Source organism: Mucor velutinosus, assembly GCF_035048745.1.
Source record: "Mucor velutinosus strain NIH1002 chromosome Unknown tig00000093, whole genome shotgun sequence".
Lineage (NCBI taxonomy): Eukaryota > Fungi > Mucoromycota > Mucoromycetes > Mucorales > Mucoraceae > Mucor > Mucor velutinosus.
This window is the reverse complement of record NW_027041907.1, coordinates 884,829-902,030: the sequence shown is the minus strand read 5'-3', so window position 1 is coordinate 902,030 and position 17,202 is coordinate 884,829. Positions and strand designations below refer to the sequence as shown.

Here is a 17,202-nt window from a genome sequence, read left to right as displayed (position 1 = left end):
AAAAGAAGAAAAGGGAGAGTGAAAGAGACCAAGCACACAAACTGATGCTTTTGGCCAATGATGCCATGCTTTTTAATCCTTTATAACATCCGAATCCCCACTGGCTGGATTACATAGAAATCACATTTCCCATTTTCCCTCTTGTTTTCTTTTTTTTCTTCTTTTCTTTTTATCTCCATTCATATAGACCTTAATAGCATTCATATCCTGTTTTTGTTTCACTTCATTAAACCATCATACAATGCCATACTCTTTACCCGGCTTAATAGGTAAATTACTACCGAAAAAAATTTTACTAGTGGCACTCAACAACTGTCAAATTCATGTTCTGTAGAGAGAGCATGTAGCCCTTCTCGTTTCGACCCTAATCTCGCTGTAAATATGGAAGTTTGCGAAACAATCAACAAAAAGCAAGGCAGTGCGTAAGTGTTTGCCACGTGTGGTTGTGGGTAAATGTTGTTGACGAATTTGTGTTTGTAGCCCAAGAATCGCTGCTCAGGCAATTGTGCGACTTGTCAATAGCATCAAAGTGAATCAAGCCATGCTGGCCCTTACCGTAAGTTTTTTCCCATGTCCTACAAGCACACACTGTACTCATCCCGTGCCTTAGTTGCTGGACAATTGCGTCAAGAATTGCGGATATCCCTTCCATCTTCAAATCGCATCCAAAGAGTTTTTGAACAACCTCGTTCGCCGATTTCCTGAACGCCCGCCTGCTCGATATGCGCCTAATCCTGTTCAATCAGCACCAGAAAATCAATGGAATCACTTTGACTATGTTCCGCCTCAGCAGTTCATCGCCAATCCTGTGATTGATCGTATCCTGTACTTGATCAAAGAGTGGAAGGTCGCTTTGACTGAATTATCGCGATACAAGGAAGACATGGGGCACATCAAAGACATGTACCGATTACTGAAATTCAAAGGTACGCTGTATATATACAGTACCATGGGATTATGCTAATTGAATGGTATCCTAGGCTATCAGTTTCCAGAACTTCGAGATTCTTCAATTGCCGCTTTAGCTCCTACAGAGGTAAGGCAATCTAGATGGAATTCCAACAAGTGTCAATTGACATGGAGGTTGTATGTATATTTAGACGTTGAAGTCAGCTCATGAATTGGAGGAAGAGGATCGTTTGGCCAAATCAGCTGTAAGTGTAAATCATTTAGGCTGTGGCTCGGAGACTAAGAGATTCCATAGAAACTGCAGGAACTGATCCGTCGAGGAAGACCACAAGACCTTGTAGAAGCCAACAAATTGATGAAAATCATGACTGGATATGTATGTTGGGATATTCAGAGAAGTTGCATGAAAAAGTACTGAAATGGCTGTAATCAGGATCAAAAACATCAAACCAATTTCAAGGAAAAGTTTGCAGAGGAGTTACACAAGATTCAAAACAAAGCACGTCTATTGTACGAAATGTTGGACAACATGAAGGAGGGCGATATCATTGAAGAGGAAGGCACAATGGAAGAGCTCAAGAATGCCTGCGAAAGTGCTCTGCCAAAGATCAAGAACATGCTCAAGGACGAAGAGGACGAGAGCAAGATTGATGAGTTGAACGAGGTCAAATCCATCATCAAGGGTGTCGTGCTCAAGTATCAGGATATCAAGCACGGCCGATATGACACGGAATACGACATCAGTGGTAACTTCAAGAGCGAAACCAACAGTCTGTCAGATAAGAGTGCACCGCCTCCAGCCATTAGCTTAATTGATTTGGATGACGCTTTTGAAAACACCTCATCCTCCTCCTCCCCTTCGGCTGCTGCGTCCTCATCAAAGAACGCCTTGGATGAACTAGCAGACATCTTTGGTGAAAAAACAACAGTATCCTCTACCAGCACAAGCGCACCACAGCAGTCGATGGATCCATTCGATTTATTATCACAATCTATCCTGTCAAACACGCTTCCTCCCTCAAGTCCCAACTTATCTCATCTCAATCATACCACATCATCTTCGCCCACTCTCACTCATACTACCACTACTACTACAGCATCAAGCTCTCCTGTCTCTCAAAAAGCAAAGATTCAGAAATTCAGTAAGTTGGCCAATGTAGCAGTATTCTATCGAGCACGTATAGATTAACGCGTGTGAAACAGTCAACTTGGTCAACAAGAACGGTCTCTCCATTCAATTAGAAGCCTACTCAGTAGGCGAGTTATGGAAACTAAAGGCTTACTATTCCAACAAGTCGACTGCGCCCATGGACAAGATGACATTACTTTTGGCAGCGCCAAGATCCATGCATCTTAAGATGAGCCCAGCTTCCTCTGACTCTGTGCCTCCTAAATCAGAGAATTCAGTGTCTCAGAGTATCACCATTGAGAATCCCAAAAAGGTAGGTTGAGGTGGTCGTTGGAGTTCGCAACCAAATGCTGATAATGGGTTACATAGGAACATTTGCGTCTCAAATACAAGGTTACTTATGAACAATTTGGTGTTGAAATGGAGCAAAGTGGCGATTACCACGACAATTAGATATGTAGACGTTGATTGTAATCTATCTGTAACAATTATCAAACCATAATAAATTTATTGCCCTACACACTTCTAAACCTCGAATAGGAAAGAAGTTGTTCTAACAAGTATTTCCGTGGACTGGCGACATTAGATGCAAGGCTTCAGCATAAAATAGCATCTATAGCAATACTACTATGCAATTCGCTACATGCTTTCCATTGTCTTCAAAAGCATCTATTACTATTGTCTTTGTGATTAGAAGGGCATCGAGTTTCCCAGCCTGCCCTACAAGCCAAAATTGATTCCAACTCAGATTCGCCACTCTGCTCTAGATTGGTCAGATTTCAAGCATCTTCGACTCGATTGAACTATTCTTTCAGATTCGACTATACAAAACCTAAGAATTATCCCATCCTCCTTTAAGTGTCCCTGGTGGTAGGGCGAAGTGGTAGAACTCCCGTATGCCAACGGGAGGATCCCCGGTTCAAATCCTGGTGAACGCAAGTTGTTTGATTTTTTGAGGTAGTACTGATGTCCTCGTTTGGTGTTTTTGTACTCTATCCATTATCTATATTTTGACAATTTCCGCAAGACTGTATTGGCTCTAGGTGTCGCACCTTATTAGCAGTAGATTTCTTTCCCAACTTAATTCAAAAATATCTTATTCCCCTTCTTTGCAGACATTGGGTCCACCAACAGTCTTTTCTATCCCTCAGCATGACATTTAAAGGACTTTAAATAAAACCTGGAGCTCGACTCCCCTACAAAAAAAATCCTCCTTTAAGCTTTCTTGGAGTGCTTTCCAAGGCGCATCCAATGGTATAAAGTAAAAGAGGTGTTTTGAGTAAACTTACTGAGCAATCCTTGAAAATATGAAATGAGGTTTTTGGCCAAAATGTCGAGATTTTGCATAGGAAGGTCTCGCAAATAAAGTTTTAGGAACTGCTTTGAATCGAGAGAAGCATTTTGAATCATTATATGCCTTAGTAATAGTCTTCATTTTTGCTGTCAAAAATGCAATCGTTTAATTTTCGATGAAAACCATGCGGTACCCCTCATGGTTTGGAGTCGATTTTTGGCGATCCCAAAAAAGTTGTTCAAAGGTGTCAGTAAGTAACCGCTAGGCGAGAGCAACTGTTTCGTGCTACTCTGGCGGTCTAAAACAGTTTCTAACGCAAGAAATTACGGTTTAAATGCACCCAAATGTTGCTGTATTTGGCATACTTTTGATTAAAAAGGGGGTAATACCAGTATACTGCTTGCCCGTAAATGAAGTAGCTATGTGTTTACGGATGTGGAACATCTCATTAGAGTCAGATCGCAAGTAATGTGAAGGGTTTTCATGTGTAAGTGGAGGGTTAAATGAAAGTAGCAGTATTTTGATAAGATGAGCAAAGCGTGAACTGCTGCTGCGCAAATTGGTTTTTACTGAAGCAAAGCAAAGGTAGAGAGCCGTCCGAAGCGTAGATACATGCATGCATTGTTAATAAATAAAGACATTTTTAGTGCTTCTATTTTTGAATGTATAGTATCAAGTAAAGTAGCACTCAATAGAGTTACGCATACAAAAGATCCTAATGATCCAAGCTGGCTCTGATTAAATAGCAAGGATTTCAATATTCTTCATTTCTTACGAATGGAGATGCTACATTGTCTTCATGCTTGCTGTCTAGAGTATATGTAAAGCGTATGTATGACGCACTACAGGGAGCCTTATAAACGCTTATTATGTCTGTTCAAGCAAATAGTATGCAATTTGTATCGAATCGCTAGACATAAGCAGCTGTGATCATCTGGTTGATGAAGGGCACTGTTCACAAGTAGTCGAGCACAAAATAAATTGTTAGCTGCATTACTTAGATAGCTCTGTTTACATTATTTTGTAACAAATTATGCGCTCGGATTTTCGGCATACAATCAAGACATGGCACTCTATGATGGTGAATCAATGGTGAATATCTATTTTGTGGGTGATATCAGAAATAATCCATTTATCTGGATCAAAGTCTTTCAAAACAAGACAGACATACTGAAGCACGTTATACACAATAATGTAAAAAGCCTCAGGAATCATTGCAAGCTATATTAAACAAAAGTGCCACAGAAATAATTGCAATTCCTCCCTGCTTTTGTGTGATGCGTTGCGTGAAATAGTGTCTAAAGCTCTTGGCAATGATCTGATACTGTTCTGGATAGTATGCATGTCAGTAAAAATATTGAGGCAATAATATCATTACTTTAGGTGTTTACCCCTGTATTACATATGATTGTCGTTATGGATCGCCTCAAACATCCTAGGTAAGATCGTATGAGTAGTATTAATTTAATTTCAAGGCTAGTGCACGTCAAATATTTAATTCTTCACATATTCAAAAATCCGTTATACATGACACAATGTCATTCGGATGGCATTAGTAATAGACCGTCAAGCGAGATAAACGCGCTGCATATCGCCAATGTACTACGATCCTGAAAAATATGTATTATTAAAACAAGCTTGAGTTTGTTAATGTGATGCTATTCTTAATGGCTGGCGAATATACGTGCAGCAGATGCAAAAATTATCTTTTTATAGATATTTAGGAGTATGTACTGTAAAATGTCTACATGATTATGCCTTATAACAGTCTACTGGATATTACACAATATGATGAGCACATTTATATATGATAAAAAATGCTGGTATCAAGATAATGCAGATGAAGCAGTAATGAGAAGTTAGAACATGATAGTAAAGAAGTATCTTTATATATAGGGTCTATGTAAAATATATATATCTTCTTTGTCATGCTTCAAGTTTCAAGGATGCACATGAAGGGATCTTCACTTTCATATATCAAGAAAAAAAATCAGTTACCCAGAGAATACAGGGATGTTTTAGGAGAGCAGCAAACAGATAAGCACTATGATTGATTCGATGGCGTTGGTACAAAGTGCTGTTGTTGTAGTAGTGGAATTACGGGTCTTTTATATTCTGACAATGAGGAATTGGATGCATTTTCCAGTGTTAATCGTAATTGGACACTGGGTGGTTGATTCTTGATGAAATTCTTGTCTTGATAATGGTGTTTTTGAGCAATAGTCGAATTTGCAGTGGACCAAGATGACGACGTGGAGCTGGTCGAATGTTTACTGCTGTATGTCGATTCAGGTGTCGTTAATTTCTCGTTTGTAAACACCATTGGAGGATGGTTGTTCCATTCGAGATCTGCTTCTTGTAATTCTTTATGTCTCCTTTCAAAGGACAGTGATCCAGACCTTCCAAGTCTATCCATTCTTTTCTCATTTACTTTACGTCGAATGCAACTGCAGTTCAAAATAAAGCATGTCAAGATGACTAAAAAAACGACGACTATAGCAGTGAACGAGCCCCATGTGGTAGTTGGTATTCGCTCAGTTGTGGCTCTTGCAGGTTTATATATGTTATTTGTGATCAAAGGTAGTGGTATGTCGTAGATGACTGTTGTGGTTGATGATTTCTCATAATGAGGGTGGTGATTGCTTTTAATAGTGGAAGTAGAAGCAGAGGGCGGCATCGCAAGTAATGGATCCATAGGATGGGATGAGAAGTGTGTAAGAGAGAGAGAGAGAGAGGGAAGTAGTGTTACTGGAAAAAAGTTAAAATGCTTTTTTATATATATACATTTTTTTAGAGATTTCAAAAGGGGATCGACTACAGCATGTATGCTCAAAGAGAGGGGCTTCTTCAAAGATGAAGAGGGGTCGAGGGAGAAGGGGATCAGGGATTGGGGGAAATGGTAGTAGCAGTAGTAAGAAGGATAAACCCTAATCTGAGAGATGGATCATTTCGCCACATGAATTATAGTAATAATGTAATGTCAAATCAACAACTTCAAGATTGCTTTTATTTATCAGTTCTATACAATAAGAAAATAGGCACCTCTTAATGCATAGTGGGCATAGAAACAGCAGCGCGAGTGTGCTCAGAATCACTTTCCTTCCATAATGAAGTGACAGTCTTGGGTTTGGTATAAAAGTGAAGACCACTTTTACCGTAAAAGTTCATGTCACCCAAGATGGATCCACGACTACCGGTGAAAGAGAAAGGAGGAACAGGAACGGGAATAGGCACATTGATACCAACTTGACCAACGTCAATTTCGTGCTCAAACTTACGAGCACTGGGGCCAGAATTAGTAAAGACAGCAGTACCGTTACCGTAGGGGTTGTTATTAATCAACTCAATGGCTTCATCCAAGGTGTCAACATTCAAACAGACCAGGACAGGACCAAAGATTTCTTCACGGTAGCATTCCATGCTAGTCTTGACATTAGTCAATAAAGATGGGCCAACAAAGTTACCCTTCTCAAAGCCCTTTACAACAACACCACGGCCATCCAACATCAAATCAGCTCCCTCGTCAACACCGCTTTGGATGAGACGCTCCACACGTTGCTTAGATTGCACAGTGATAAGAGGACCAACGTCTGTGTCAGGCTCCATACCGTAGCCCACCTTGAGTTCACGGGCACGTTGAGCCAAATCTGGCAACCAATCCTTGGTTTCACCAACACAGATCAAAGTGCTAAGAGCCATACAACGTTGACCAGCAGCACCAAATGCTGCACCAGCAATAGCGTTCAAGGCAGATTGCTTGTTGGCATCAGGCAAGAGAACAGCGTGGTTCTTGGCACCCAAATTGGCTTGCACTCTCTTACCATTGGCATTGCCGCGAGTGTAAATGTGTTCACCAGCCTTGTCAGAACCAACAAATGAAATAGCCTTGATTTGAGGTTCATCACAAATATAGTTGACACAATCCACAGAGCCATGGACAATGTTCAAAACACCGTCAGGGACACCAGCCTCAGCAGCCAGCTTGGCCAACATCATCATGGCTCCGGGATCACGTTCAGAGGGCTTCATGACAATAGAGTTACCAGCAGCAATAGCGAGAGGGAACATCCACAACGGAATCATGGCAGGGAAGTTGAATGGACAGATACCAGCAACGACGCCCAAAGGTTCGCGATACATGTCTATAATAGTGTTACACAAGGCACACTTTTTTAGGTGGATTAAAACTTACATGTTTCCATATCTTTGGCTACAGTCAGCTTCTCGCCCATCAACATGTTGGTGAGAGCACAAGCTTGTTCAACCACTTGTAAGCCACGGAAAACATCGCCCTTGGCATCAGCAAATGTTTTGCCTTGTTCCTGAACAATGTTCTCGGCAATGGCATCTTGGTCCCTACGAATCAAATACTGCAAATCCATCATGACTCTTTGACGGGCCAATACAGTTGTCTTTTTCCATTCTTTGGCAGCAGCAGCAGCAGAATCAGTTGCTTCCTTCAATTCCTCAGGAGTAGTTTCAGGAACATAACCGATCAAATCTTGAGTGGCCTATTGGAATTGTTAGATCAGTCGTGTGTTGTTGTAAGGAGGACCCTATATCTTACGGGATTGTGTAATTCGATCCATTTATCAGTCTTAGACTCTGTGAATTTACCGTTAATGTAGTTCTTGACAGTCTCTACACCAGCGACTCGTTGCAAAGCAGGGAATTGTGTGCTAAATGCTCTGCGAGCAAATGGTGTAGTTCTTTTGAATGATGTATTAGAATCGCCGCCTATATGCCTTTGTATGCGTAGAGATTACCTTTGAATAATGAAAGAAGAGGTTTTCAAGAGAGATGAAAGCATGCTTGATGTGTGAAAGTGTGAGAAAAAAACACCTAATACAAAAAAGAAAAGGAGATCTTGTAAGGTTTCGCTTTATATTTATATCCATAAAATACCGTGCGAAAAAACAACAAAATAAGGCATGATATGTACAGTATTGGGGTTACATCAAAGTGACCGTTTGAAGTCCATTTCTTACTTGTAGTCATTATCTGGTCTACATCTTGATAGAGACATCTAGGTGGATTGTTCAAGATGGCCATTCATATACGGTTTCTGTGAAATCAAGCATAAGGATAATGGTTAGATGACAAAGCAGAAAAGCCGTATATGTAGATTGTCTTTATACGAGCGTGAGAAGGCCGTGTAATGATATTTTAGCCGCCCGTAGGTAATGAGATACCCGTTTGTCGGTTGGTGTAGTGACACTCTATATGGTTAATCTGGATTCATCAACCGTAGCGTGCATTGCATTGTTGACGATGCAGCTCTGGCAACTAGACCGACACATTAGACAATACCTGGGCTTGATCCCATATACCTAGATCTACATTATATTAAAAGAGGATCAAGGTACATCTCTGTATTCAAGGGACAGACTAGTAGCGTAAAGAAGAAATGTCAATTTATTATGAATGGTACGAGTGTGTCTACGCTTCGGACGGCTCTCTACCTTTGCTTTGCTTCAGTAAAAACCAATTTGCGCAGCAGCAGTTCACGCTTTGCTCATCTTATCAAAATACTGCTACTTTCATTTAACCCTCCACTTACACATGAAAACCCTTCACATTACTTGCGATCTGACTCTAATGAGATGTTCCACATCCGTAAACACATAGCTACTTCATTTACGGGCAAGCAGTATACTGGTATTACCCCCTTTTTAATCAAAAGTATGCCAAATACAGCAACATTTGGGTGCATTTAAACCGTAATTTCTTGCGTTAGAAACTGTTTTAGACCGCCAGAGTAGCACGAAACAGTTGCTCTCGCCTAGCGGTTACTTACTGACACCTTTGAACAACTTTTTTGGGATCGCCAAAAATCGACTCCAAACCATGAGGGGTACCGCATGGTTTTCATCGAAAATTAAACGATTGCATTTTTGACAGCAAAAATGAAGACTATTACTAAGGCATATAATGATTCAAAATGCTTCTCTCGATTCAAAGCAGTTCCTAAAACTTTATTTGCGAGACCTTCCTATGCAAAATCTCGACATTTTGGCCAAAAACCTCATTTCATATTTTCAAGGATTGCTCAGTAAGTTTACTCAAAACACCTCTTTTACTTTATACCATTGGATGCGCCTTGGAAAGCACTCCAAGAAAGCTTAAAGGAGGATTTTTTTTGTAGGGGAGTCGAGCTCCAGGTTTTATTTAAAGTCCTTTAAATGTCATGCTGAGGGATAGAAAAGACTGTTGGTGGACCCAATGTCTGCAAAGAAGGGGAATAAGATATTTTTGAATTAAGTTGGGAAAGAAATCTACTGCTAATAAGGTGCGACACCTAGAGCCAATACAGTCTTGCGGAAATTGTCAAAATATAGATAATGGATAGAGTACAAAAACACCAAACGAGGACATCAGTACTACCTCAAAAAATCAAACAACTTGCGTTCACCAGGATTTGAACCGGGGATCCTCCCGTTGGCATACGGGAGTTCTACCACTTCGCCCTACCACCAGGGACACTTAAAGGAGGATGGGATAATTCTTAGGTTTTGTATAGTCGAATCTGAAAGAATAGTTCAATCGAGTCGAAGATGCTTGAAATCTGACCAATCTAGAGCAGAGTGGCGAATCTGAGTTGGAATCAATTTTGGCTTGTAGGGCAGGCTGGGAAACTCGATGCCCTTCTAATCACAAAGACAATAGTAATAGATGCTTTTGAAGACAATGGAAAGCATGTAGCGAATTGCATAGTAGTATTGCTATACATGCTATTTTATGCTGAAGCCTTGCATCTAATGTCGCCAGTCCACGGAAATACTTGTTAGAACAACTTCTTTCCTATTCGAGGGTTAGAAGTGTGTAGGGACAATAAGTTCATCATGTTGTGATATTTAGCAACAGAAAATAACAGTGTTACCATATAGCATGTCAATTTAACAGATTCAATTGTTTTTTCAGGTTTATTCGAAATAGGTGGTCTCGCACAGTTAAGTTTTGCCTTATACCCAAAGATACCACGCATGTTCTTTGTTGCATTTATGTCTATGATGATATTGAACAGTCCAGGTCTCTTTGGGTATTTGGGTAAAGCATTTGGATTGTTCCAGATTGATGTTGCTGGTCATCGCTGTGCAATGGCAACACGAAGCGCTATTTATTGGTGTACGCAAGCTCTCTCGGCGATAGCTCCTTTGTCTAGTGATAGAGTTAGCTTTTGTCGTTTCAATTTCGGCTCGACAAGCTAATTACGGCGGAGACTTTGAATCTACTGCCACTATGCAGTAGTGACATGTAAGTATATTTGTACTAGTCGATCTATCTCGCTACGCTCAATATCAACATCATCCTATGGGCTTTCGCCGTAGACATTTCAAATCAGTAATAATAAAATTTCAGTATATCGAGTAGATTTTAAACAATCAGTTATTAGTAAAAGAAAAAATTTACTAGAGCCAAGAGGAAGAGAGGAGATATCTCCGTCAACATCCTTTTTGCTTACACTGATATCAAATGAAGCCTATTATTGAGACAATGTGAAAGAGAATCCAAATTTTATGAAGCATTTGTACACCACAATCTCCATTTTTTGACAGTAGAATTGCCATATCATTCGCTGCTGCTGATGCTCTTAATAAGATGGCGACATAAAGCTGGCCATAAGTGAATGCAGGATTTGTGTAAGATCTACAGCGACTTTTTTGAGATATTGTCATTGCAAAATACACCTTCATGAGGCAAAGCTCCCCAAAACGTATTTGCGCTAAGTCACTGTTCGTCCAATTCCATGATCCCCATTTAATCAGCATCGCAACCATCATTGTCATCAACAGAAAGGCATTTAGGTCAGTGTTAAAAGGAGATAGATCCTAGAAAGTCCGGATTTGACAAGTTCCACATGGTATCTGAAAGAAACAATAAGAACCAACTGTTTATTTTTACAAATTAATTATCGTGAATGTCAAGAATCATATTATTAGAACCATACCAATTGTTGGTTCCAGGCGATTGAGTAATAATGGGATAAATGTGATGGTTGTTCAATTCTATAGTAATACTATGGGGCGATGAGGATCAAGATGAATGATAACTAGTTGTTCTTCCTACCAAGACCGATTGAATAATGAATAAATATATATATAAACTATAATAATGAAGAGCTAAAGAGAAGAAAAGAGGGGATAATGCATACTACGATATATATATATATACGTTGTTTTTGTGCTTATAGTATTTTGTATTGTTTTTGTGCTTTTTGATGTGATAACGATATGAATTGAAAATTGCTAAATAAATAAATAAAGGATATGCCAGAAATTGCCTTTTACGGGTGCTCTGGTCTCCCAGACATCAGTCAGCCAGCAGCAATGCCACCGCCAAAATTGATTCAAACTCAGTTTATTCTTTTCTGCTCAACATTGAACAGATATTGTCTTTCTCGACTTCTTTAATCTATTCTGTGATATTCGACTATATAAACTGTATTAATCACCCTACGCTTCCTAATACATTTTTGAAGTACTTTTCAAGGCGCTTCCAATGGTGCTAATTGTAACAAGTGTTTTGACTGAAGTTATTGAACAATTTAATAAGATTTGAAATGAGGTTTCTAGCAAAAATAGCCATACTTTGCATATGAAAACCTCGTAAAAGTGGTTTCAGAGGTTGCTTTGGATCGAGAGAAACCTTTTGATTCAATACATACCATAGTAAAAGTCTTCATTTTCGAGGTGAAAAATGCGATCGTTTGATTTTTGATGAAAACCATGAGGTACCCCTTATGGTTTTTGGTCGATTTTGGGCCATGTTTTTTTGGTCCTCAAAAAGTTGAGCAAAGGTGTCAGGAAGTTACTACTACTCAAGTGCAATTGTTTGGCATTATTCCGGTGGCTCAGAAAGGTCTACATGTCAAGATATCAAGGTTTGTATAGTGAATATGATGAATGGTACGGGTGGAATTACTATCTCTTTCTTTCCCTTTCTTTTATACTCAATCCAAATCTATCTCTCTATCTAGCTTCTATGAAATTGATGTTGCATTTTCTCAAATTCAAATTGCATTCTTACGAAATTGAAATGAATAACCTGTACGATGGAATATTTGTAAGCTAACTCAAGTCTGTTGCTCACAGATTTCAAAAATGCATCGGATTTTCAGGATCTATTTATAAGCGGATGAAAGAAGCTTGACTTTTCTGCAGGACATCGACTATCCTTACAAAGAATACAATGCTATTTCAAAAATGACATTGCCAGATGCAGATAGGAATCTGTGCTATGAAATACGTTACTAAAACCAACTATGGTTGCATTAATGAACTCACTGGGAATGAATCAATGATTTTAGCCTAAACGCCCTTTTTACTCTAAAACAAGCATAACAAATGTAGTGAAAGCTAAAAGCAATAATGTAGTATTATGTGTTGGTTCTTCTTATACGCTTCTAATGCTCACTACGTAGCAATCTAGTTTGATTTACACTATATTTTGTTACTATTTGACTTTTGATCTAGTCACACAGACTAAATAGTTCAAGCCACCGTTGTTTCGATTTGCAATTCCGGAAATGTTGATAAAGCAAAATGTAAACCACAAGCCATTGAATCCTCCTTTTTAATCCCCTTGATAATTATATCATAATGGTATGCCTGCATGTAGTCATTCATCCATCAGAAGCTGTCGACATTGTCTTGACCAAAATGGATTGATGTATCGGTCGATGGATGGATGGATGGATGGATGAATATCAATTGTGATGAAACTTGACACTAATTTGAGAATTGCTACTATAGGCTCGTGGTCCCAAGAAACACATGAAGCGTTTGGCAGCTCCCAAGCACTGGATGCTTGACAAACTTTTGGGTATGTGTTGAGTGTATATAAGAACAAGCGACAATGTGTTAACATCAGTGGAACGATAGGTGCTTATGCTCCCAAGCCTTCTTCCGGTCCCCACAAGCAACGTGAGTGTCTCCCTTTGATTGTCTTCATCCGTAACCGTCTCAAGTACGCTCTTAACGGTCGTGAAGTCCAATCTATCCTCATGCAACGTTTGGTCAAGGTTGACGGTAAGGTCCGTACCGACTCTACCTTCCCTGCTGGTTTCATGGATGTCATCTCTATTGAGAAGACTGGTGAGAACTTCCGTCTCGTCTATGACGTTAAGGGTCGTTTCGCCGTCCACCGTATCACCGATGAGGAGGCCAAGTACAAGCTCTGTAAGGTCAAGAAGGTCCTCGTTGGTTCCAAGGGTGTTCCATACATCACCACCCACGATGGTCGTTCTATCCGTTACCCTGATCCTTTGATCAAGGCTAACGATACCATCCGTTTCAACCTCGAGACCAACAAGATTGAGGAATTCGTCAAGTTCGAAGTTGGTAACGTTGTCATGGTTACTGGTGGTCGTAATATTGGTCGTGTTGGTCAACTCGTTCACCGTGAGCGTCACATTGGTGGTTTCGAAATCGTCCACGTCAAGGATTCTCTTGACCGCGTCTTCGCCACCCGTATCTCCAACGTTTTCACCATCGGTCAAGGCTCCAAGCCCATGATCTCTCTCCCCAAGGGTAAGGGTGTCAAGCTCTCTATCACCGAAGAGCGTGATCGTCGTAGAGCTGCTGCTGCCTCCAACTAAATTTCGATTTAGTTATCAAGATAAACTGAATTTTTTAATAAAATCATTTTTTTGTAACAACATTTGGTGTGTTTAAAGGTAGAGGGGGGTTCTTTATTGTGGAAGATGATAATTTACAACTGTTTATACAAATGTGCTGTGCTTTTTTTTTCAAGAAAATGGTGCTGGTGCTGTTGCTACTGTAAGTCTTTTCTCCAGAATGTCGACAAACATGGAATGAAAATTCTCTACATTTTTGAAACTTGGAAAGTAATTGACATCAACGACGAAATAAGCATTCGTGTGCGATTGTAACAATACATCAAATCCAAAAAATGTCAGACCCTACAATAGAGTTAAGCTTAATTAGTACAATTTATACATATTTGAGAGGATATCTCCTCTTCTTACCAGCTGACGATGTAAACTATCAGCAATTTTTTGTAATCTTGAAGTGTCCAGTACTGACTCTTTATAAAGGTGAATGTCAGTTGGATCTGATCTAAGAAAAACTCTATCGAGATCATGAGAAAGCTCGGTTTTGATCTCAAAGCTCTTTGGAAGCGTTTGACTATCGAAATGCACAACATCTAATGCCACGTTAGCTACATTTTCGGGGCACAGTCCAAAAAAAAAGGCACCTACCTCCATGATGATCTAAATTCTTGAATGATGGACGCGTTGAAGCACTGATTTGTCCATCTGCCACATACACCTTCACTATAACTCCATCATGTTGAATGAACTCTTGCAGCATTACTGCATCGTCTTTAACGTATTGTTCCATTTGTGACATGCCTTGAGCAGAGGGTATAAGTGTCATTTGATGAGCTTCAGTTGAGGAACAGGCTGTTCTACGTTTACACATTGTCTATTTTGCCACGCACCAAAACCGTCAGTATACTCGTTGCGCTCCATAAACTTGCTCTCTGGTCCTCTTACCGGAAAAGTTATCTCCATGTCATTTCTCCAGTCTTTTATAGAATCCAGGGCGATGCTCTTGGGAACATGAAATAACGGTTTGCCACCTAAAGACTCGATAAGGATGCTGAATCGATATCTCCCAACACTTCCACATGATTACCTATCACATCCTTGGCAGCGCACAATTTTGTATGGTGGTATAAAAGCATTCTATCTAGTACTTTCTCGATGTTTGGCCAAGCGTCGATGATGATTACTTGTGGATGTTCTTTACTGTAAGTCTATATCCTCTCCTCAGTTTAGTTTCTACGCATTTAGAGAATAATCAACTTACAATAAAACGTTGGTAGAGTTTTGCTGCTTCGGTATCGCCACGTTCTATCTTGGCTACTAAATCAGTCATCTTGTGCACAATCAAGTCCAAATTGCCCTGTTTCTCGATAGGAATGGAGAGGTCAATATGGATAATACGAATGTTTCGTTTGCTAAGGTGAATAAATCAGTTAGTATCCAACAGGTGAAAACATACAAATTGACCTACATTGCATAATCCTCCAGACCAATAAAACCTGAACGCTCAATTTTCTTTCTAGTAAAGATTAAGCCAACAGTCTTGATATCATGGCTCATTTTTCTACTCGCGAAGAAGGGCTCAGAAGAAAACCAAATAAAAAGGATAAAAGGCAAACAAAATGTAAACCCTTACACTATTAATTTAAGAGGAAAAAAGAATCGTGCTACAGAAAGATTTGAAAATTTATTTCACCACTTTTCTTTTCCATACAACCTTGAAATATCCTCACTCTTTCGAGCCCAAAATATGGCTGGGTTATCTCAGTAAAGTGACACATCTTTCTTTTTCATTGAACTTAAATCATAGCGATGAGTAACCATCGTTAAAGTAACCATAGGTTCATAATGACATGATGATGGTAAAGATGACACGCCAAAGCGCTTGTATTTTTATTGCTTAGGAAATGAAAATTACTGCGTCTTGTCTTTTTTCGCATCTGCCATTACTGATAATCTGCTAAATATAATATAGAAAACTGCAATGCTACCAATGATAAGCCAAAACACGGGTGTTCTAATAATAAATTTTAGCATTGGCTTGAGAAAAGAACAGTTCATCACTTACAATAGAGGCGGGCTGTCTACTTTGAGTACTTCGATATCATATATCATAGCTAGAATGTAAAATGTACGTCATTTTATGTCAATGTCTTCTTATACAAAACAACTATATTTTAGTAAGGTTTTGTGGTCTTTACCTTTGTTAGCTATTTGCCCATCGTTTGCTAAAAAACAAAAAAAATAATCAGTTGGCCATGTACAACACACTTTTTTCAGAACTCTTACAAACATGGAGCGCAGCAGGTACGATGAGTCTGCGAATCTCTCCAACACACATCCCTAGAATCTCTTGCTCTAGCCCTTTATAAGTAAATATAAATGGTAAGGACTTCAAGCAGCATGCAATCATTGATGGCTACCTTTTATGATGGTCATTCCCCCTGTATTATATTATCCAAAACGAACATAAATTAATGCATAGCACTCTAGTTGACATGTAAGCGTTTGTACCTGGGTTCAGGTCGATGATCTTTTCATCAATGATATCATTTGATTCTAGAGTCTTTGCAACATATCGTAACTGTATGCTGGCATCAGATGTCACTCTTTTTCTGCAGTTGGGTGATTGTTGCAAAACGTCTATTAGCAAACACAGAATGTTGAAGTGATATGTATGAATGGCATTTGTTAACTGGTACTCTTACTTGATTGAAACCTGGAGGGCTGCTGCTGCTGAGCACTCACCGCCAAGAATATCAAGATGGCAAGAAATGATAACAAGTGATAATGCTTCATAAAATTGGGATGTTCAGAAGCATAAAGACAGAAGGGTGCTCTTTTGCTGTTGCTGTTCAAACAGTGATGCCTGGGTTTCAATGCCAAGCTATATCCCATTGCCGCTTTTGTTGAAATACTGGTGTGGGGTCATTCCTTCTTGCATATGGTACAGAAGCTAGATTTGTCATCGTTGCAAAACTATGCGTTAGGTCTTCCTTGTGTAGACATACGCTCTGTCTGCAAGCTTCTATGAGAGCACGATAAGTTCTGCTTTGACTATGATGCAGTGATTTGTAAGCTATTCAAGCATGTCATAAAACTGTACCAACAACTTACCTGTAGCAATACTCATTGCGTAGTTCTAAGAGCTATGTATTGTTCAATACCTTCTTACTCAAATTTCCAGCATTAGTTGTGATAGATTCACAACATCCAATATGTTAGCCTCAGCTGAAGTGTCGAAAAACGATCGCTCATGGCCAACTTCTGCTACAGTCGCGCATATAAAATCCATTTTGT

General features: G+C 39.5%; 5 protein-coding genes across 5 annotated transcripts; 2 read left to right on the top strand and 3 right to left on the bottom strand.

The window, feature by feature from the left end:
• Window positions 1-241: 241 nt before the first annotated feature.
• Window positions 242-2,491, top strand: ATC70_002034 (uncharacterized protein; the record flags this gene model as incomplete). The annotated part of the gene is made up of 10 exons (XM_064821418.1): window positions 242-269; window positions 335-422; window positions 481-556; window positions 611-926; window positions 981-1,036; window positions 1,101-1,154; window positions 1,205-1,285; window positions 1,343-2,051; window positions 2,113-2,351; window positions 2,408-2,491. The coding sequence occupies 10 exons, from the start codon at window positions 242-244 to the stop codon at window positions 2,489-2,491; spliced, it is 1,731 nt and encodes a 576-aa protein (XP_064681104.1).
• A 2,885-nt stretch (window positions 2,492-5,376) lies between these two features.
• Window positions 5,377-6,027, bottom strand: FBA1_1 (Fructose-bisphosphate aldolase 1; the record flags this gene model as incomplete). Its single annotated transcript, XM_064821417.1, has 1 exon — window positions 5,377-6,027. The coding sequence occupies one exon, from the start codon at window positions 6,025-6,027 to the stop codon at window positions 5,377-5,379; it is 651 nt and encodes a 216-aa protein (XP_064681103.1).
• Window positions 6,028-6,377: 350 nt separating this feature from the next.
• UBC2_1 (Ubiquitin-conjugating enzyme E2 2) lies at window positions 6,378-8,142 on the bottom strand (the record flags this gene model as incomplete). The annotated part of the gene is made up of 4 exons (XM_064821416.1): window positions 6,378-7,474; window positions 7,525-7,843; window positions 7,900-8,041; window positions 8,099-8,142. The coding sequence occupies 4 exons, from the start codon at window positions 8,140-8,142 to the stop codon at window positions 6,378-6,380; spliced, it is 1,602 nt and encodes a 533-aa protein (XP_064681102.1).
• Window positions 8,143-12,931: 4,789 nt separating this feature from the next.
• ATC70_002031 (uncharacterized protein) lies at window positions 12,932-13,929 on the top strand (the record flags this gene model as incomplete). The annotated part of the gene is made up of 3 exons (XM_064821415.1): window positions 12,932-12,934; window positions 13,085-13,154; window positions 13,214-13,929. 3 exons carry the CDS (start codon window positions 12,932-12,934, stop codon window positions 13,927-13,929), a joined length of 789 nt encoding a protein of 262 aa, XP_064681101.1.
• Window positions 13,930-14,079: 150 nt separating this feature from the next.
• Window positions 14,080-15,462, bottom strand: LAT1_1 (pyruvate dehydrogenase complex dihydrolipoamide acetyltransferase component (E2); the record flags this gene model as incomplete). The annotated part of the gene is made up of 7 exons (XM_064821414.1): window positions 14,080-14,253; window positions 14,320-14,498; window positions 14,554-14,779; window positions 14,851-14,936; window positions 14,993-15,113; window positions 15,167-15,317; window positions 15,374-15,462. 7 exons carry the CDS (start codon window positions 15,460-15,462, stop codon window positions 14,080-14,082), a joined length of 1,026 nt encoding a protein of 341 aa, XP_064681100.1.
• Between the last annotated feature and the right edge of the window lie 1,740 nt (window positions 15,463-17,202).